The sequence below is a fragment of the Lucilia sericata genome, unplaced genomic scaffold (genome assembly GCF_015586225.1).
Source record: "Lucilia sericata isolate MDLA Ls3-8-SP2 unplaced genomic scaffold, ASM1558622v1 Contig002215F_arrow, whole genome shotgun sequence".
Lineage (NCBI taxonomy): Eukaryota > Metazoa > Arthropoda > Insecta > Diptera > Calliphoridae > Lucilia > Lucilia sericata.
In genome coordinates, this window is record NW_023996046.1 from 25,172 (window position 1) to 45,980 (window position 20,809).

Here is a 20,809-nt window from a genome sequence, read left to right on the forward strand (position 1 = left end):
AAGTGATTATTGTTCCTGTTTGTGTTGAATTTCGTCATAAAATTGCCATTATTAAGCCAGTTATGAGTGTTAAAATCAAATTTGGAAGATAGATTTTTGTTCTTATACAACTTGTTTATGTCGAATTTCGTCTCTATACTGCAACTGTTAAGTCAATTATAATCGTTAGAGTAATTTTCTGAATTGGGGTTGGTCAATTATGGTTCAATGACCGCAATACATCACAGTAAATTTTTTGTTTGTATAAAAAAAATTGTGCAAAATTTCTCGATTGCTGCCTAATTATATCACTCTAATAAACTGTTATATAACAAGTGTTAAAAAACGCATTCGAATGACCCATAAAAATTCTAAAAGTGTTTGTAGTCAAAAATCTATAAGAAAGATTCCTTGCAGAATCGTCTGATAGATAATTAAACAAAAAATATGTTTTTTAAGTGAATTCATAAAGTATTTATAATGTTTTAATAAACAAACATTTTGTGGCTCTTTTAAAACCCATGTTTTGTAAACTGTAAATTTTGGCTCTTCAGACTCAAAAGTTTGCCGACCCCTGGACTAGACTAGAGACTAGACTATAGACTAGACTATAGACTAGACTATAGACTAGACTATAGACTAGACTATAGACTAGACTATAGACTAGACTATAGACTAGACTATAGACTAGACTATAGACTAGACTATAGACTAGACTATAGACTAGACTATAGACTAGACTATAGACTAGACTAGACTATAGACTAGACTATTGGCTAGACCATAGACAAGACTATAGAACAGATTATAAGCTAACCTATAGACTAGACTAATGACTACACTAATGACTAAACTATAGACTAGAAGGTAGAACGGACTACAGACTATAAAATATACTGGACTTAAATACCATAGACTGTAATATATTTAGACTAGATTATATACCACACTATAGGCTAGACTTTAGACTAGACTAGACTTTGTACTAGACTATAGACTAAACTTTATACCAAAGAATATATTCCAATCAATAGTCTAGAATATAGACTAAACTATAGACCAGACTAGATTATGGATTAGACTGGGCTATACACCAGACCATAGAGTAAGCTTGCCCGTGACAGTATACTTGTGTCTCAAATATTCAATTCTTTAATTTTACAAATGTGACGAATATTTACCGTCTCACAGTGTTATAGAAAAAACAAGTATGAATGTATAATCGGTCATGGCCGCCCGATCATTACAAAAATCGGCAATGTGTTTTAAACTTCCATAAAACTACATTTTATTTCATCAACTTATCTTAAAAATTGAGTCATCGACTCAGAAAGTGATTCTGAGGCGATTGATATACTTTAAGGTGGGTGTAGGACCAATTTTGATTTTTTTTTTTTTAATTGAAATGCATATAACTTTGGACTCAGTCATGATTTTTAAACATTTCTTTCACTGTTAGATTCGGTTTCAGTAGATAAAAATACATTAAAATCAGTCGAAGAAGTTTCAAAATTGGTTTTAAAAACTTTGATTTTGTTGGCCTATGTTATTATATAAATTTATTTATTTTATGTAGATATTTTCATGCCATCATAAGCATAGCAATCATGGAAATACATTTCTCTTCAGAATCGTCTAATTGTTTGTAGCTTTCGTACCATTCCACCATATCGCCATCAAAGTGTTCTTTTTCTTCTTCAAACTTGATCATAAATACCGTATTGAAGTCATTAAATTGATTCATGAACTTTTCTTCAATATTTTTGGCTTCATATTTATTTAATATATCGATTATAAATTGAGATTCTGGAGTTTTATTTTCATCTGCCATCATATAATAACAATCAACAGCATCATCATAAATATCTACTATATCCCAAGTCGTTCTTAAATCTTTGCTAGACTGATATTTTTCCACAAACATTTTCAATTTCTTTCTAAATTCTAACACTTCCGGTTTATCGTTGGCCATGAATTCCTCATCCTTAAGAATATTACGGCAGACATCAAAAGCACAGGCAGCATAAGGACCTGATAAGTCCATCAAATGATCGTACGTATAAATGATAAATCGTTTTTGTAGATAATGATCCCTGCGATATCTTTCCTCAAACAAATCTAATTTATAAGAAGGATCCAAAACTAAAACTTTGGCAAATGCAGCCTTTAAAGCAGATATGTATAAAAATTAATACCAAAAAATCTATAGAGCTTAAGATTTTCTTTCTCTCACCCGTACCACGTGCAACACCATAAATAGGCTCAAAATTTTTAAAGAAAACATTTTTTTATGTTCTTTAGTTAGAGATCAAAAACAAACTCCAATTTTTTCGGACATGCTTCCTAAATATATACCTTTGGATTTTGTGTGAAGAAAAAATACCATAATTTTAGTCAACAATTAAAGGTTATCAAAATTGTATTTATAGATTTTTTTAATTCTTGTAATACATTTTTCCAAACAAAAGGTTATTTATAGATTTATTAAACAAGAATGTATCATTTTTTAAATATTAAATATGTCTAGATTAATCATACAGTGGAATGGGACACAAATAAATGTGCAAATTTTTAAATGCAAATAACGCCTAGAATAGACTATAGGCTAGACTATAGACTACAATATAGATTAGACTATAGACTACAATATAGATTAGACTAGACTATAGATTTCACTATAAATTCGACTATGGACTAGACGGTAGAATAGAATAGACTATAGACTAGACCATAGTCTAGTCTATAGTCTAGCCTACAGACTAGACTATAGACTAGACTACAGACTAGACTATAGACTAGACTAGACTAGACTATAGACTAGACTATAGACTAGACTATAGACTAGACTAGACTATAGACTAGACTATAGACTAGACTAGACTAGACTATAGACTAGACTATAGACTAGACTATAGACTAGACTATAGACTAGACTATAGACTAGACTATAGACTAGACTATAGACTAGACTATAGACTAGACTATAGACTAGACTATAGACTAGACTATAGACTAGACTATAGACTAGACTATAGACTAGACTATAGACTAGACTATAGACTAGACTATAGACTAGACTATAGACTAGACTATAGACTAGACTATAGACTAGACTATAGACTAGACTAGACTATAGACTAGACTATAGACTAGACTATAGACTAGACTATAGACTAGACTATAGCTAGACTATAGACTAGACTATAGACTAGACTATAGACTAGACTATAGACTAGACTATAGACTAGACTATAGACTCTAGACTATAGACTAGGACTATAGACTAGACTATAGACTAGACTATAGGACTAGACTATAGACTAGACTATAGACTAGACTATAGACTAGACTATAGACTAGACTATAGACTAGACTATAGACTAGACTATAGACTAGGACTATAGACTAGACTATAGACTAGACTATAGACTAGACTATAGACTAGACCTAGTAGACTAGACTATAGACTAGACTATAGACTAGACTATAGACTAGACTATAGACTAGACTATAGACTAGACTATAGACTAGACTATAGACTAGACTATAGACTAGACTATAGACTAGACTATAGACTAGACTATAGACTAGACTATAGACTAGACTATAGACTAGACTATAGACTAGACTATAGACTAGACTAGTAGACTATAGACTAGACTATAGACTAGACTATAGACTAGACTATAGACTAGACTATAGACTAGACTATAGACTAGACTATAGACTAGACTATAGACTAGACTAGACTAGACTATAGACTAGACTATAGACTAGACTATAGACTAGACTATAGACTAGACTATAGACTAGACTATAGACTAGACTATAGACTAGACTATAGACTAGACTATAGACTAGACTATAGACTAGACTATAGACTAGACTATAGACTAGACTATAGACTAGACTATAGACTAGACTATAGACTAGACTATAGACTAGACTATAGACTAGACTATAGACTAGACTAGAGACTAGACTATAGACTAGACTATAGACTAGACTATAGACTAGACTATAGACTAGACTATAGACTAGACTATAGACTAGACTATAGACTAGACTATAGACTAGACTATAGACTAGACTATAGACTAGACTATAGACTAGACTATAGACTAGACTATAGACTAGACTATAGACTAGACTATAGACTAGACTATAGACTAGACTATAGACTATAGACTAGACTATAGACTAGACTATAGACTAGACTATAGACTAGACTATAGACTAGACTATAGACTAGACTATAGACTAGACTATAGACTAGACTATAGACTAGACTATAGACTAGACTATAGACTAGACTAGACTAGACTATAGACTAGACTATAGACTAGACTATAGACTAGACTATAGACTAGACTATAGACTAGACTATAGACTAGACTATAGACTAGACTATAGACTAGGACTATAGACTAGACTATAGACTAGACTATAGACTAGACTATAGACTAGACTATAGACTAGACTATAGACTAGACTATAGACTAGACTATAGACTAGACTATAGACTAGACTATAGACTAGACCTATAGACTAGACTATAGACTAGACTATAGACTAGACTATAGACTAGACTATAGACTAGACTATAGACTAGACTATAGACTAGACTATAGACTAGACTATAGACTAGACTATAGACTAGACTATAGACTAGACTATAGACTAGACTATAGACTACACTATAGACTAGACTATAGACTAGACTATAGACTACTAGACTAGAGACTAGACTATAGACTAGACTATAGACTAGACTATAGACTAGACTATAGACTAGACTATAGACTAGGACTATAGACTAGACTATAGACTAGACTATAGACTAGACTATAGACTAGACTATAGACCTACTAAGACCTAGACTAGACTAGCTAGACTAGACTATAGACTAGACTATAGACTAGACTATAGACTAGACATAGATTAGACTATAGATTAGACTATAGACTAGACTATAAACTAGACTATAGACTCGACTGTAGACTAGACTATACAGATATAAAAATTTTTGTTTTTAATTAAATGAGAGGTGCCACGCCCTCGATTGCTAGTGTCTCCGAAAAATTTTAAGGACTCTAGATATTATATTTTCTCAGATATTCCAATGTCCATATTATATATTTTGCAGTTTCTGAGATATGCGACTTTTAATCGATATTTGGTATGTGGGCATGGCTGCTCGCCTGCTTAAAATTTTGAAATAAAAAATATATACTAAAGTTAGTCGTACATAATTTGTACATTCTAGCTTTTATAGTTTCCTAGATATACAAATCTGGATTATAGTATTATAGACTTATAGTATAAACTATAGCCTGATCTATAGTATAGTCTATTATCTGGCCTATAGTAAAGAATAGAGTTTAGCCTATACAACAGACTATAGTCTGGCATATAGCATAGACTCTTGTCTATAATATTGTTTAGAGTATAGTATAGAACTAAAGTTTAGTCGTCTGGACTAACTATAGTCAACTAAGTATTATTCAAGTCTATATAGACTGTACAATAGTATAGACTACCGATTAAGGGTATCCAATTCATATTCAAATCTGTTTATGATTATTGCTAGACTTTATTTGCAGATCAAAATGTAATTGCGGATTAATAAAATTTGATAACCTTTTAATAAATATAAAGTAATATTTGAAATGGAATAAACAAATTGTTGTTATAAATACTTTGTATCTGTTTGTTTCATTAGCAGTAACTTGGAAACCGATTAACAAATAACTCCATAATGACGACCTTTAAAATTTACGCATTTTTTATGGTGTTATTTTTAGCACAGGTAGGTGACAATGAAATTTTTATATTACTTATATAAAATCTTATATTTATTGTTTTCCCAACAGGCATTAGTTTATGCTAAACCTTTACAGGATACTTTCCACTTTTTTGATACTTCTGAAGAAGAAATTAAAATAAGAGAAAACCCAACACCGAAACAACAACTTCTACTCTACACCTTTGACAATTTCGTATATTTGGGCAAACATTATGGCGATAATGCAGTCGAAGTTAGCCGTCATATATTGAAAGATGATTCCTTGGTGGGAAATGATAAACCCGAAGTTTTACAGTTTAAGAAAAATTTAATCCAGTTTATGGAAAATTACGAATGTAATTCAAATCCTCAATTAATGTGGGATTATATTGATGTTTATTCAGATTTGACTGAAAAGTATGCGCATATAACAGACGATAATGTTACGCCAGAATCTAGCTATATTTCGGAACTTTTAAAAAAATACAATGCCCGTGATATAGCCATTAAATTCGCTAATGAATTTCAGATGTTTATGGATAATTTCGTTAATATGTTCGAGGCGAATAAAGAGCACTTGAAGAAACCCATGTTGGACTGGTATGAAAAGTTTAAAACTTTAACCGATTTTGAGGATAAACTTGATTCTTTTACTGGATTTCTTGAATTAAATTAAAAATGGTGAAATAAAGTGAGGTTTTGCTTAATATTAATGTTTGAATAAATAGACAAAATTCTTAATATTTAATAATTTTTAAATTGGGAATCACAGAATTTCATAGACATATAAATTTTTAGTACAAAATCTTATTTTTAATACAATATCCCATTTTTAGTATAAAATCAATTATTTGATTAAAATCAATGTTTTAGTCAAAACCAAAATCCTCCACTCTACTCTTTCTAAAAAACTACTCTTCTCTTAACCAGTGATACACTTACTATTTTCAAACAAAAAAATTTAACATTGAAAAAGGGTGTTCCGCTGGCAGTCTTATCATTTTAGCTTTAATCTGTTGATCTGTCTCACACTTATTTACCAATACTTTCTCTGTTATCATGTGGGAAAATATACACATTTTTTAATCAATAAATATCAGCATTAATTCCATATTTTCTTTTAATTTGTTATTAAAATTTTATTGTTTTTATTAGTCTACAGTTAAGTCGATAGTCTAGTATATAGTCAAGCCTAAAGTCTAACCTACAGTCTAGTCTAGTTTATAGCCAAGTCTATAGTCTAGTGTATAGTCTAGTCTAGTCCATAGTCTAATCCACAATCTAGTCCATAGTCTAGTCCATAGTCTAGTCCATAGTCTAGTTCATAGTCTAGTCCATAGTCAAGTCCATAGTCAAGTCCATAGTCAAGTCCATAGTCAAGTCCATAGTCAAGTCCATAGTCAAGTCCATAGTCAAGTCCATAGTCAAGTCCATAGTCAAGTACATAGTCAAGTCCATAGTCAAGTCCATAGTCAAGTCCATAGTCAAGTCCATAGTCAAGTCCATAGTCAAGTCCATAGTCAAGTCCATAGTCAAGTCCATAGTCAAGTCCATAGTCAAGTCCATAGTCAAGTCCATAGTCAAGTCCATAGTCTAGTCCATAGTCTAGTCTATAGTCTAGTCTATAGTCTAGTCTATAGTCTAGTCTAGTTAGTCTATAGTCTAGTCATAGTCTAGTCTATAGTCAGTCTATAGTCTTAGTCTATAGTCTAGTCTATAGTCTAGTCTATAGTCTAGGCTATAGTCTAGTCTATAGTCTAGTGATCTATAGTCTAGTCTATAGTCTAGTCTATAGTCTAGTCTATAGTCCTAGTCTATAGTCTAGTCTATAGTCTAGTCTATAGTCTAGTCTATAGTCTAGTCTATAGTCTAGTCTATAGTCTAGTCTATAGTCTAGTCTATAGTCTATAGTCTAGTTATAGTCTAGTCTATAGTCTAGTCTATAGTCTAGTCTATAGTCTAGTCTATAGTCTAGTCTATAGTCTAGTCTATAGTCTAGTCTATAGTCTAGTCTATAGTCTAGTCTATAGTCTAGTCTATAGTCTAGTCTATAGTCTAGTCTATAGTCTAGTCTATAGTCTAGTCTATAGTCTAGTCTATAGTCTAGTCTATAGTCTAGTCTATAGTCTAGTCTATAGTCTAGTCTATAGTCTAGTCTATAGTCTAGTCTATAGTCTAGTCTATAGTCTAGTCTATAGTCTAGTCTATAGTCTAGTCTATAGTCTAGTCTATAGTCTAGTCTATAGTCTAGTCTATAGTCTAGTCTATAGTCTAGTCTATAGTCTAGTCTATATCTAGTCTATAGTCTAGTCTATAGTCTAGTCTATAGTCTAGTCTATAGTCTAGTCTATAGTCTAGTCTATAGTCTAGTCTATAGTCTAGTCTATAGTCTAGTCTATAGTCTAGTCTATAGTCTAGTCTATAGTCTAGTCTATAGTCTAGTCTATAGTCTAGTCTATAGTCTAGTCTATAGTCTAGTCTATAGTCTAGTCTATAGTCTAGTCTATAGTCTAGTCTATAGTCTAGTCTATAGTCTAGTCTATAGTCTAGTCTATAGTCTAGTCTATAGTCTAGTCTATAGTCTAGTCTATAGTCTAGTCTATAGTCTAGTCTATAGTCTAGTCTAGTTAGCTATAGCTAGTCTAGTCTAGTCTATAGTCTAGTCTATAGTCTAGTCTATAGTCTAATCTATAGTCTAGTCTATAGTCTAGTCTATAGTCTAGTCTATAGTCTAGTCTATAGTCTAGTCTATAGTCTAGTCTATAGTCTAGTCTATAGTCTAGTCTATAGTCTAGTCTATAGTCTAGTCTATAGTCTAGTCTATAGTCTAGTCTATAGTCTAGTCTATAGTCTAGTCTATAGTCTAGTCTATAGTCTAGTCTATAGTCTAGTCTATAGTCTAGTCTATAGTCTAGTCTATAGTCTAGTCTATAGTCTAGTCTATAGTCTAGTCTATAGTCTAGTCTATAGTCTAGTCTATAGTCTAGTCTATAGTCTAGTCTATAGTCTAGTCTATAGTCTAGTCTATAGTCTAGTCTATAGTCTAGTCTATAGTCTAGTCTATAGTCTAGTCTATAGTCTAGTCTATAGTCTAGTCTATAGTCTAGTCTATAGTCTAGTCTATAGTCTAGTCTATAGTCTAGTCTATAGTCTAGTCTATAGTCTAGTCTATAGTCTAGTCTATAGTCTAGTCTATAGTCTAGTCTATAGTCTAGTCTATAGTCTAGTCTATAGTCTAGTCTATAGTCTAGTCTATAGTCTAGTCATAGTCTAGTCTATAGTCTAGTCTATAGTCTAGTCTATAGTCTAGTCTATAGTCTAGTCTTAGTCTAGTCTATAGTCTAGTCTATAGTCTAGTCTATAGTCTAGTCTATAGTCTTAGTCTATAGTCTAGTCTAGTCTAGTCTAGTCTATAGTCTAGTCTATAGTCTAGTCTAGTCTATAGTCTAGTCTATAGTCTAGTCTATAGTCTAGTCTATAGTCTAGTCTATAGTCTATAGTCTAGTCTATAGTCTAGTCTATAGTCTAGTCTATAGTCTAGTCCGTAGTCTTGTCTTTAGTCTAGTCTTCAGTATAGTCTGTAGTCTAGTCTATAGTCTAATCTATAGTCTACTTTCTAGTCTAGTCTATAGGTTAGTCTATAGTTTAGTCTATAGTCTAGTCTATAGTCATGTCTGTAGTCTAGTCTTTAGTCTAGTCTGTAGTCTAGTCTATAATCTAGTCTATAGTCTACTTTCTAGTCTAGTCTATAATTTAGTCTATAGTTTAGTCTATAGTCATGTCTATAGTCTAGTCCATAGTCTAGACTAGACTATAGCTTGAGATGTCGCTCTAAATACAAATTAACATATTTTATTAAATCAATTCGTTTATTTATAAAATTTTACATTACATTTCCTACTTAAACAATTCAAAAATCCACTAAAAGCATCAATTTTCTTCTCAGTAGTATTTATAGATTTAAACTTTTCATACCAATCCAACATGGGCTTCTCCAAGTGCTCCTTATTCTCCTCGAACATACTAACAAAATTATTCTCAAATTTCTTAAACTCAGCAGCAAATCTAGTGGCTACATCAATGCCTTTGTGCTTCTTTAAAAGTTCCAAAATATAGCTAGTTTCGGGAGTAACCTTATCCTCGGGAATGTCAAAATACTTTTCAACAGCAGCTGTATACATGTCAATTAAATCCCATACTATGCGAATATTTCTACTAGATTCATATTTTTCAACAAACTGTTTTAATTTGTTCTTAAATTCCAAAATCTCAGGATTAGTATTAGTCATCAGAGACTCATCATTCAAAATACGATTACTGACTACATCGGCATTGTTGGCATACTGTAGGCCCAGAGATATAAAACTATCATATGTAAAGAGTAAAAGTTTTTGTTTCACTGTTGGATTTGTTCTAATATTTCTATCTTCCTCGGAAGTATCATAGAATTGATAGGTATCTTTTACGGGTTTAGTGTAAGTCAAAGATATCTGTTAGAAGGAAATCCAATGTGAAATTATTGATGGAATAATAGTTCGTAATTTCTGCATACCTGTATTAAGAATAACACCATAAAGAAGGTGTAGATATTATTCGTCTCCATGTTACTTGTTAAGTAGGTTCTAAACAACTGATCATTTATTTTTGCAAAATCAGCTACATATTCAATTTTCTCTCTGATTTTGTGAAAGGTTATCAAAATTCCATTAACCCTTAAAAGACGATTTTGTTTGTTTTGATCTATAAAACAAAGTATTACTTGTGAACAAATTAGTTAATTAATATACCACAGTCCGCACTATAGTCTATATTATAGTTCAGACTATTGTCTATACTATGGTCCAGACTATGTTCTGTATTATAGTGCAGACTATATTCTGTATTATAATCCAGACTATAGTCTATACTATAGTTCAGACAACAGACTATACTATAGTTTAGACTATAGTCTATAGAATAATCTAGACTAAAGTCTATACAATAGTTCCCACCATAGTCTATACTATTTTACAATCCAGATTATATTCTATACTATAGTCCAAATTAAAGTCTATCGTATAGTCCAGACTATAGTCAATTCTGTAGTCCATATTATAGTCTATTCTGTAGTCCAGACTATAGCCTATACTATAGTCCAGACCATTGTCCAGACTATAGTCCAGTCTATAGTCTATACTATAGTCCAGACTAAAGTCTATACTATGGTCCCGACTGCAATCTATACTATACTCCAGGATATAGTCAATTCTATGTCCGGACTATAGTCTATACTATAGTCCAGACTATAGTCTCTTCTATAGTCCAGACAATTGTCTATAGACTATTGTCTGGACTAAAGTATAGACTATTGTCTCTACTTTAGAATATACAATAGTCTGGACTATGGTCTATAGTATAGTCCAGACTATAGTCTATACTATGGTCCCTACTATAGTCAATACTATAATCCAGGCTATCGTCTATTCTATGTCCAGACCATAGTCTTTAATATAATCCAGAATAAATTCTCTAGTATAGCCCAGACTATCGTATATACTACAGTCCATACATTATATACTACTCGTATAATCTAGTCTATAAAGGTTTCAAATCATTTAATGTTCATTGCTATTAATTCTTTCTTTGTTTGCAGGTCAATTTTATTACTGTTTAATAGAATTTTGATAACCTTTCATAACATCCAAAGAAGTGTTTGAAATAGAATAAACAAACTGATTTTTTAATTGTTGTATAAATTCTATGCATTCCTTCAAATGTTTAGCAGTTCTTCAGAAATCGCTTAACAAACAACTCCACAATGACGTCTTATAAAATTTACACCATATTTATGGTGTTATTTTTAACACTGGTAGGTATATGAAAGTTCAATTGGTGAGCTGACAAAAATTTCACATTTCATTCTTTCTCAATAGGTTTTTATTAACGCTAAACCCCTGGAGGACACCTTCCAATTCTTTGACACTTCCGAAGAGGAACAGAAAATTAGAGCAAATCCAACACCGGAACAGAAACTTCTTCTTTTTACATTTGACAATTTCGGGTCTTTGGGTAAACATTATGGCGCCAATGCCCTCGAAGTCAGTCGTAATATTTTAAAAGATGAGTCCTTGATGGGCAATGATAAACCCGAAGTATTGGAATTTAAGAAAAATTTAACTTCGTTTGTGGAAAAATATGAATCTAATACAAATCCTCAATTAATGTGGGATATTATTGAAATTTATTCGGATACTACTGAAAAATATGCTCATATAGCCGACGATAAGACTACGCCAGAATCTAGCTATATTTTGGAACTTTTAAATAAATACAATGCCCGTGATATAGCCGCCAAATTCGCTAGTGAATTTAAGACCTTTATGGATAATTTCATTACTATGTTCGAGGAGAATAAGGAGCATCTGGAGAAGCCTATGTTGGATTGGTATGCAAAGTTTAAAACTTTAACCGAATACGAGGATAAACTTGATGCTTTTACCGGATTTCTGGAATTGAATTAATATGGAGGATTATGATGTGATCTTTTTTTAAATTAAATGTTTGAATAAAAAGAAAAATTTGTTAAAAAAATTTTGTTATTGGTTTTACTGTACAATATTTTTTGGATTTCCACAAAAATCTATCATATAGTCCAGGCTATAGACTATACTATAGCCCAGACTATAGTTTATACAATATTCTAGGCTATTAACTATACTATAGTTCAAACTATAGTCTATTCTATAGTCCAGACTATCGACAATACCATAGTACAGACTCCATACTACAGTCCAAACTACAGTCTATACTATAGTCCAGAATATAGACTATAATATAGTCCAGACTATAGTATATACTGTAGTCCAAACTGTAGACTATACTATAGTCCAAACTATATACTATACTATATATAGTATAGTGCAGACAACAGTCCAGACTATCTGTTATATTCTCGACTATATATATCATATATATTCTAGACTATAGCATAGTATAGACTGTAGTCCATATTATAGTCCAGACTATAGATTATACTTTAGTCCAGACTGTAGTCTATTCCATAGTCCTGACTATAAACTATATTATAGTATACTATAGTCCAGTCTATAGTATATTCTATAGTACACACTATAGGCTATACTGTAGTCCAGACTATAGTCTATTCTATGGTACACACTATAGACTATTCTATAATCCAGACTATATACTATACTATATTATGGACTATAGTCCATACTATAGTTAGAATATAGACTATACTACAGGCCAGACTATAGTCTACACTATAGTCCAGACTGTAAGCTATACTACCAGACTATAGTCTGTACTATTGTCCAAATTATAGAATGTACTATAGTCCTTACTATAGACTTTACTATAGTCCAAACTATCGTCTATACTATAGTCTAGACTTTAGACTATAGTATGATCCAGACTATAGTCTATACTATAGTCCAGACTGTAGGCTATACTATAGTCGAGAATATAAACTATACTATATATACTTTGCTATAGTCCATACTATAGAATATACTATATCACAAACTTTAGACTATACTATAGGCTGGACTATAGTCTATACTATATTTCAGATATATACTATAGTCCAGAATGTAGACTATGTATACTATACTTCAGACCATAATCTGTATTATATTCCAGACCACAGTCTAAACTATAGTCTATATTGGATATATTGTATAACTCTGTCCAGACTAAAGTCTGTATATACATAGATCTCGAATAAACTTTATTTCAGAAATCTATTCCATAAATCTCTTAAAAATATTTATTGATACCCAAATAAAGTTCGACACAAGTTATTCACAATAATTAGATTTTTTTATTCAATTAAAAATCCTTAATACAGTCCATTTTTTAGTCAATCAAATCGAAAAATTCTCCAAAGGTATCAACTTTTTCTTCGAAATCCGATATAGACGAGTACTTTTCATACCAATCCAACATGGTCTTATCCAAATGTTCTTTCTCCTCTTCGAATATCTTACTGAAATTGGACATAAACGAAATGAATTCAACAGCAAATTCCAATACAACATCTTGGGCATTGTATTTCTTTAAGATTTCCTCGATAAAAGTAGATTCGGGTGTAATTTTATCTTCGGGCATGTCAATATATTTATCGACTGTATCGGTATAAATTTCCAAAACATCCCATAAATCTTTTTCTTTTTTATTAGATTCATACTGTTCCAAATACAAGGTTAAATTTTTCTTAACTTCCAAAACTTCGGGTTTATCGTTGGCCATCATGGCTTCATCTTTGAGCACGAGACGACTAATATTGGCAGCATTTGCGGAGTAATGTTTAGCCAAAGTTATAAAATTGTCATAAGTGAAGAGCATAAGTTTTTGTGAAGAAGTGGGATTTTTTCTAATTTCTTCTATTTCGGCAGAAGAAAATGAAGATTCCGAAGAGCGATCTATGGCCTTACCCCAAGCATTCTAAAAGAAAACCAAACATTTCCTTGATTTCATTTTTTAATTTATATTGTTTTTTACTCACCTGTACTAAGAACAGGACCATAAATATGCTTAAAATTTTAAAACACGCCATTTTTTGCGAGTGTTGTTTTGTCAAAGACTTCTCCAGCTGTACTAGTGACAAAAATTATTTCACTTTATTTTTATACAAACAACTTTTAATTTCTTAATTAATCACTTTTTCTTTATTACGCATTAGGTTATCAAAATTAACCTGTATTAGAAATTTTGTTTTATAATTCAGTTAATAAACAAAGAAAGAATTAATTGCCAAAAAAAAAACAGTCAAAAAATTTTATTGATTTCTTTATCAGATAATCAAAAATTAAGTGAATCTAAACAAAAACAAATACTCAACAGATCGTAGATGAATCACCTAACATACAAAATATTACAATTTTCGTAAACGTTGTGATTTGCACATTTTTACTTCAAACCATATTTTTAGCCTAGTCTATAGTCTAGTCTAGTCTAGTATAGTCTAGTCTATAGTCTAGTCTATAGTCTAGTCTATAGTCTAGTCTATAGTCTAGTCTATAGTCTAGTCTATAGTCTAGTCTATAGTCTAGTCTATAGTCTAGTCTATAGTCTAGTCTATAGTCTAGTCTATAGTCTAGTCTATAGTCTAGTCTATAGTCTAGTCTATAGTCTAGTCTATAGTCTAGTCTATAGTCTAGTCTATAGTCTAGTCTATAGTCTAGTCTATAGTCTAGTCTATAGTCTAGTCTATAGTCTAGTCTATAGTCTAGTCTATAGTCTAGTCTATAGTCTAGTCTATAGTCTAGTCTATAGTCTAGTCTATAGTCTAGTCTATAGTCTAGTCTATAGTCTAGTCTATAGTCTAGTCTATAGTCTAGTCTATAGTCTAGTCTATAGTCTAGTCTATAGTCTAGTCTATAGTCTAGTCTATAGTCTAGTCTATAGTCTAGTCTATAGTCTAGTCTATAGTCTAGTCTATAGTCTAGTCTATAGTCTAGTCTATAGTCTAGTCTATAGTCTAGTCTATAGTCTAGTCTATAGTCTAGTCTATAGTCTAGTCTATAGTCTAGTCTATAGTCTAGTCTATAGTCTAGTCTATAGTCTAGTCTATAGTCTAGTCTATAGTCTAGTCTATAGTCTAGTCTATAGTCTAGTCTATAGTCTAGTCTATAGTCTAGTCTATAGTCTAGTCTATAGTCTAGTCTATAGTCCTAGTCTATAGTCTAGTCTATAGTCTAGTCTATAGTCTAGTACTATAGTCTATAGTCTAGTCTATAGTGTAGTCTATAGTCTAGTCTATAGTCTAGTAGTCTAGTCTAGTCTAGTCTATAGTCTAGTCTATAGTCTAGTCTATAGTCTAGTCTATAGTCTAGTCTATAGTCTAGTCTATAGTCTAGTCTATAGTCTAGTCTATAGTCTAGTCTATAGTCTAGTCTATAGTCTAGTCTATAGTCTAGTCTATAGTCTAGTCTATAGTCTAGTCTATAGTCTAGTCTATAGTCTAGTCTATAGTCTAGTCTATAGTCTAGTCTATAGTCTAGTCTATAGTCTAGTCTATAGTCTAGTCTATAGTCTAGTCTATAGTCTAGTCTATAGTCTAGTCTATAGTCTAGTCTATAGTCTAGTCTATAGTCTAGTCTATAGTCTAGTCTATAGTCTAGTCTATAGTCTAGTCTATAGTCTAGTCTATAGTCTAGTCTATAGTCTAGTCTATAGTCTAGTCTATAGTCTAGTCTATAGTCTAGTCTATAGTCTAGTCTATAGTCTAGTCATAGTCTAGTCATAGTCTAGTCATAGTCTAGTCATAGTCTAGTCATAGTCTAGTCATAGTCTAGTCATAGTCTAGTCATAGTCTAGTCATAGTCTAGTCATAGTCTAGTCATAGTCTAGTCATAGTCTAGTCATAGTCTAGTCATAGTCTAGTCATAGTCTAGTCATAGTCTAGTCATAGTCTAGTCATAGTCTAGTCATAGTCTAGTCATAGTCTAGTCATAGTCTAGTCATAGTCTAGTCATAGTCTAGTCATAGTCTAGTCATAGTCTAGTCATAGTCTAGTCATAGTCTAGTCATAGTCTAGTGATAGATTTAGTTTTTTTTCTCTTATTTTCTTTTTTTTCCTTTTTCCTCATTTTTATATTTTGTATGAAAAATTTTCGGTTTTGGGGGGAGGGGGCGGATTTCCCTTTTTTCCCCGTGAATCCGCGCCTAGTTTCTAACAAACAAACAATTTATGTTTTATTTTGAATGAAAAAGTACCTCACAAAGATAATCGCAGTCTTTAAGTGATGCAACCTATTTGCTATAACAGATGGGGTATACAAATTTAGAATACATTTTGTGATAATATTACTATGATAACCTTTAGGGAATTTCAATTTTTTTATAAAGAAATCAAAAAATCTCGAGTATATAAGGCGGAACATTTTCTAATTTTCAACAGTAGCTTATTTAAGAATCTTCAACAAAACAAATCAACAATGTCAAAGTCTAAAATTTGCACAATATTTATGGTCTTGGTCTTGGCCCAAGTAAGTTGGAAGCAATATTTTTGTTTATATATTAAAAAAATGTTTGTTATTAGGCCGCCTTGAGTAAATCTGTAGATAGTTCAAATTCTGTAGAGTCTTCTGAAGAATCTATTAAAAATCTAAACCCCAAGCAACGTCTTGTCACCTATATAGCTATTAGTGTTGTTGGCATGGTTCAAGAATATTCTGAAAAATGTATGAATGTAAGCCGTAATATCTTAAACGATGTAGATTTCTTGGCCCACCATGAGCCCATGGTTGTAGAATTCAAAAACAATTTAACCCAGTTTGTCGAAGCCACCGAAGCCAACAAAGATATGGAAAAAATGTTCGATTTCGTTGATATGTTCTCCAACACTACCGATTTCTACTATGAAATACCTGAAGATAAACTCACTCCCGAACACAAATACATTATGGAAGTTTTGAACAAACATCACTACAAGAATATTGAAATTGAAATGACCAAAGAATTCGCCCCCGTCGCCGAGCAATTCATGAAAATGTTTAATGAATACAAGAGCGATTTGGATAAGCCTATGTTGGACTGGTATGAAAAATACCAACATATCGACGATTTTGAGGATAAGCTTGAGGCTTTTACTGAATTTATCAAAATGGCTGATGACTGAAATTTTTGCAGATTTAGTTAAAATTAGTAATAAATAAGTAAATAAAAATAAATCTATTAAAAATAATTTTAAAGTTTTAAAATTTAATTTACTCTTAAACGAAAATCTGGATCGACATTTGTTTAGTAGCTCCTTTACAACAAATATGAAAAGATCTGTATTAAAATTTGTCGAATAAACTTTTGATAAATTGTTAAGAATCAGGCCCTATATGCATTGGTTTTAACTTTATGTATGAGTTGAATGCGAAAGTTACAAATATTTGTTATATATTAACCAGTTTTAAAATATTGTTACCTACTTCTTGGATTATTATATTAAACAAATCTGAGTTAAACTTACCTTTATAAAACAGCCAAATAGATCCTTTTATATCGTGCAATGTCTTCGATTTTGTTATAAAATATTGCTTTTTATTAACTTTATAAATTTATTATTTATTTAATTTTTATATAATTTTTATGACGATTTTTGAACTACAGGAATATTTTTTTAATGAGTTATTAGAACTGACCTAGAACTGTAGTAGAATTGAACTAGAACTGTAACTAGAACTGAACTAGAACTGAACTAGAACTGAACTAGAACTGAACTAGAACTGAACTAGAACTGAACTAGAACTGAACTAGAACTGAACTAGAACTGAACTAGACTGAACTAGAACTGAACTAGAACTGAACTAGAACTGAACTAGAACTGAACTAGAACTGAAACTAGAACTGAACTAGAACTGAACTAGAACTGAACTAGAACTGAACTAGAACTGAACTAGAACTGAACTAGAACTGAACTAGAACTGAACTAGAACTGAACTAGAACTGAACTAGAACTGAACTAGAACGAAACTGACTAAACTGAACTAGAACTGAACTAGAACTGAACTAGAACTGAACTAGAACTGAACTAGAACTGAACTAGAACTGAACTAGAAACTGAAACTAGAACTGAAACTGAACTAGAACTGAACTAGAACTGAACTAGAACTGAACTAGAACTGAACTAGAACTGAACTAGAACTGAACTAGAACTGAACTAGAACTGACTAGAACTGAACTAGAACTGAACTAGAACTGAACTAGAACTGAACTAGAACTGAACTAGAACTGAACTAGAACTGAACTAGAACTGAACTAGAACTGAACTAGAACTGAACTAGAACTGAACTAGAACTGAACTAGAACTGAACTAGAACTGAACTAGAACTGAACTAGAACTGAACTAGAACTGAACTAGAACTGAACTAGAACTGAACTAGAACTGAACTAGAACTGAACTAGAACTGAACTAGAACTGAACTAGAACTGAACTAGAACTGAACTAGAACTGAACTAGAACTGAACCAGAACTGAACTAGAACTGAACTAGAACTGAACTAGAACTGAACTAGAACTGAACTAGAACTGAACTAGAACTGAACTAGAACTGAACTAGAACTGAACTAGAACTGAACTAGAACTGAACTAGAACTGAACTAGAACTGAACTAGAACTGAACTAGAACTGAACTAGAACTGAACTAGAACTGAACTAGAACTGAACTAGAACTGAACTAGAACTGAACTAGAACTGAACTAGAACTGAACTAGAACTGAACTAGAACTGAACTAGAACTGAACTAGAACTGAACTAGAACTGAACTGAACTAGAACTGAACTAGAACTGAACTAGAACTGAACTAGAACTGAACTATATATTTTTTTTCAGAACTGAACTAGAACTGAACTAGAACTGAACTAGAACTGAACTAGAACTGAACTAGAACTGAACTAGAACTGAACTAGAACTGAACTAGAACTGAACTGCTGAACTAGAACTGAACTAGAACTGAACTAGAACTGAACTAGAACTGAACTAGAACTGAACTAGAACTGAACTAGAACTGAACTAGAACTGAACTAGAACTAAACTAGAACTGAACTAGAACTAGAACTGAACTAGAACTGAACTAGAACTGAACTAGAACTGAACTAGAACTGAACTAGAACTGAACTAGAACTGAACTAGAAACTGAACTAGAACTGAACTAGAACTGAAGCTAGAACTGAACTAGAACTGAACTAGAACTGAAACTAGAACTGAACTAGAACTGAAACTAGAACTGAACTAGAACTGAACTAGAACTGAACTAGAACTGAACTAGAACTGAACTAGGAACTGACTAGAACTGAACTAGAACTGAACTAGAACTGAACTAGAACTGAACTAGAACTGAACTAGAACTGAACTAGAACTGAACTAGAACTGAACTAGAACTGAACTAGAACTGAACTAGAAACTGAACTAGAACTGAACTAGAACTGAACTAGAACTGAACTAGAACTGAACCTAGAACTGAACTAGAACTGAACTAGAACTGAACTAGAACTGAACTAGAACTGAACTAGAACTGAACTAGAAACTGAACTAGAACTGAACTAGAACTGAACTAGAACTGAACTAGAACTGAACTAGAACTGAACTAGAACTGAACTAGAACTGAACTAGAAACTGAACTAGAACTGAACTAGAACTGAACTAGAACTGAACTAGAACTGAACTAGAACTAAACTAGAACTGAATAGAACTGACTAGAACTGAACTAGAACTAGAACTGAACTAGAACTAGAACTGAACTAGAACTGAACTAGAACTGAACTAGAACTGAACTAGAACTGAACTAGAACTGAACTAGAACTGAACTAGAACTGAACTAGAACTGACTAGAACTGAACTAGAACTGAACTAGAACTGAACTAGAACTGAACTGAACTAGAACTGAACTAGAACTGAATCTAGAACTGAACTAGAACTGAACTAGAACTGAACTAGAACTGACTAGAACTGAACTAGAACTGAACTAGAACTGAACTAGAACTGAACTAGAATGAACTAGAACTGAACTAGAACTGAACTAGAAACTGAACTAGAACTGAACTAGAACTGAACTAGAACTGAACTAGAACTGAACTAGAACTGAACTAGAACTGAACTAGAACTGAACTAGAACTGAACTAGAACTGAACTAGAACTGAACTAGAACTGAACTAGAACGAAACTAGAACTGAACTAGAACTGAACTAGAACTGACTCAGAACTGAACTAGAACTGAACTAGAACTGAACTAGAACTGAACTAGAACTGAACTAGAACTGAACTAGAACTGAACTAGAACTGAACTAGAACTGAACTAGAACTGAACTAGAACTGAACTAGAACTGAACTAGAACTGAACTAGAACTGAACTAGAACTGAACTAAGAACTGAACTAGAACTGAACTAGACTGAACTAGAACGGAACTAGAACTGAACTAAAACTGAACTAGAACTGAACTAGAACTGAACTAGAACTGAACTAGAACTGAACTAAACTGAACTAGAACTGAACTAGAACTGAACTAGACGAACTAGACCTGAACTAGAACTGAACTAGAACGGAAACTAGAA

General features: G+C 32.0%; 6 protein-coding genes across 7 annotated transcripts; 3 read left to right on the top strand and 3 right to left on the bottom strand.

The window, feature by feature from the left end:
* Positions 1–1,561: 1,561 nt before the first annotated feature.
* Positions 1,562–2,305, bottom strand: LOC119613619. Of its 2 annotated transcripts, none has more exons than XM_037969648.1 (2): positions 2,213–2,305; positions 1,562–2,143 (listed from the first exon to the last, which is right to left on the bottom strand). In XM_037969648.1, the coding sequence occupies exons 1-2, from the start codon at positions 2,261–2,263 to the stop codon at positions 1,562–1,564; spliced, it is 633 nt and encodes a 210-aa protein (XP_037825576.1). In that variant the 5' UTR covers positions 2,264–2,305. The 2 variants fall into 2 exon arrangements, with proteins under 2 accessions (XP_037825576.1, XP_037825577.1); XM_037969649.1 differs by having other exon boundaries at positions 2,219–2,299.
* A 3,381-nt stretch (positions 2,306–5,686) lies between these two features.
* LOC119613617 lies at positions 5,687–6,489 on the top strand. Its single transcript, XM_037969646.1, has 2 exons — positions 5,687–5,788; positions 5,853–6,489. Exons 1-2 carry the CDS (start codon positions 5,738–5,740, stop codon positions 6,438–6,440), a joined length of 639 nt encoding a protein of 212 aa, XP_037825574.1. The 5' UTR covers positions 5,687–5,737; the 3' UTR covers positions 6,441–6,489.
* Positions 6,490–9,614: 3,125 nt separating this feature from the next.
* Positions 9,615–10,449, bottom strand: LOC119613624. Its single transcript, XM_037969654.1, has 2 exons — positions 10,317–10,449; positions 9,615–10,254 (listed from the first exon to the last, which is right to left on the bottom strand). Exons 1-2 carry the CDS (start codon positions 10,365–10,367, stop codon positions 9,634–9,636), a joined length of 672 nt encoding a protein of 223 aa, XP_037825582.1. The 5' UTR covers positions 10,368–10,449; the 3' UTR covers positions 9,615–9,633.
* Positions 10,450–11,373: 924 nt separating this feature from the next.
* On the top strand, positions 11,374–12,334 carry LOC119613621. Its single transcript, XM_037969651.1, has 2 exons — positions 11,374–11,612; positions 11,677–12,334. Exons 1-2 carry the CDS (start codon positions 11,562–11,564, stop codon positions 12,262–12,264), a joined length of 639 nt encoding a protein of 212 aa, XP_037825579.1. The 5' UTR covers positions 11,374–11,561; the 3' UTR covers positions 12,265–12,334.
* A 1,229-nt stretch (positions 12,335–13,563) lies between these two features.
* Positions 13,564–14,480, bottom strand: LOC119613620. The gene is made up of 2 exons (XM_037969650.1): positions 14,271–14,480; positions 13,564–14,209 (listed from the first exon to the last, which is right to left on the bottom strand). The coding sequence occupies exons 1-2, from the start codon at positions 14,319–14,321 to the stop codon at positions 13,622–13,624; spliced, it is 639 nt and encodes a 212-aa protein (XP_037825578.1). The 5' UTR covers positions 14,322–14,480; the 3' UTR covers positions 13,564–13,621.
* A 2,188-nt stretch (positions 14,481–16,668) lies between these two features.
* Positions 16,669–17,453, top strand: LOC119613622. The gene is made up of 2 exons (XM_037969652.1): positions 16,669–16,755; positions 16,809–17,453. Exons 1-2 carry the CDS (start codon positions 16,705–16,707, stop codon positions 17,385–17,387), a joined length of 630 nt encoding a protein of 209 aa, XP_037825580.1. The 5' UTR covers positions 16,669–16,704; the 3' UTR covers positions 17,388–17,453.
* The last annotated feature ends 3,356 nt before the right edge of the window (positions 17,454–20,809 follow it).

Bases quoted from the DNA above. Each gene is read 5' to 3' on its own strand.
- LOC119613619 (XM_037969648.1), bottom strand. From the start codon at position 2,263: ATGTTTTCTTTAAAAATTTTGAGCCTATTTATGGTGTTGCACGTGGTA. The intron at 2,144-2,212 runs GTGAGAGAAAGA...TCTGCTTTAAAG, and splicing joins TGGTGTTGCACGTGGTACGG to GCTGCATTTGCCAAAGTTTT.
- LOC119613617 (XM_037969646.1), top strand. From the start codon at position 5,738: ATGACGACCTTTAAAATTTACGCATTTTTTATGGTGTTATTTTTAGCA. The intron at 5,789-5,852 runs GTAGGTGACAAT...TTTTCCCAACAG, and splicing joins TGGTGTTATTTTTAGCACAG to GCATTAGTTTATGCTAAACC.
- LOC119613624 (XM_037969654.1), bottom strand. From the start codon at position 10,367: ATGGAGACGAATAATATCTACACCTTCTTTATGGTGTTATTCTTAATA. The intron at 10,255-10,316 runs GTATGCAGAAAT...TCCTTCTAACAG, and splicing joins TGGTGTTATTCTTAATACAG to ATATCTTTGACTTACACTAA.
- LOC119613621 (XM_037969651.1), top strand. From the start codon at position 11,562: ATGACGTCTTATAAAATTTACACCATATTTATGGTGTTATTTTTAACA. The intron at 11,613-11,676 runs GTAGGTATATGA...CTTTCTCAATAG, and splicing joins TGGTGTTATTTTTAACACTG to GTTTTTATTAACGCTAAACC.
- LOC119613620 (XM_037969650.1), bottom strand. From the start codon at position 14,321: ATGGCGTGTTTTAAAATTTTAAGCATATTTATGGTCCTGTTCTTAGTA. The intron at 14,210-14,270 runs GTGAGTAAAAAA...GTTTTCTTTTAG, and splicing joins TGGTCCTGTTCTTAGTACAG to AATGCTTGGGGTAAGGCCAT.
- LOC119613622 (XM_037969652.1), top strand. From the start codon at position 16,705: ATGTCAAAGTCTAAAATTTGCACAATATTTATGGTCTTGGTCTTGGCC. The intron at 16,756-16,808 runs GTAAGTTGGAAG...GTTTGTTATTAG, and splicing joins TGGTCTTGGTCTTGGCCCAA to GCCGCCTTGAGTAAATCTGT.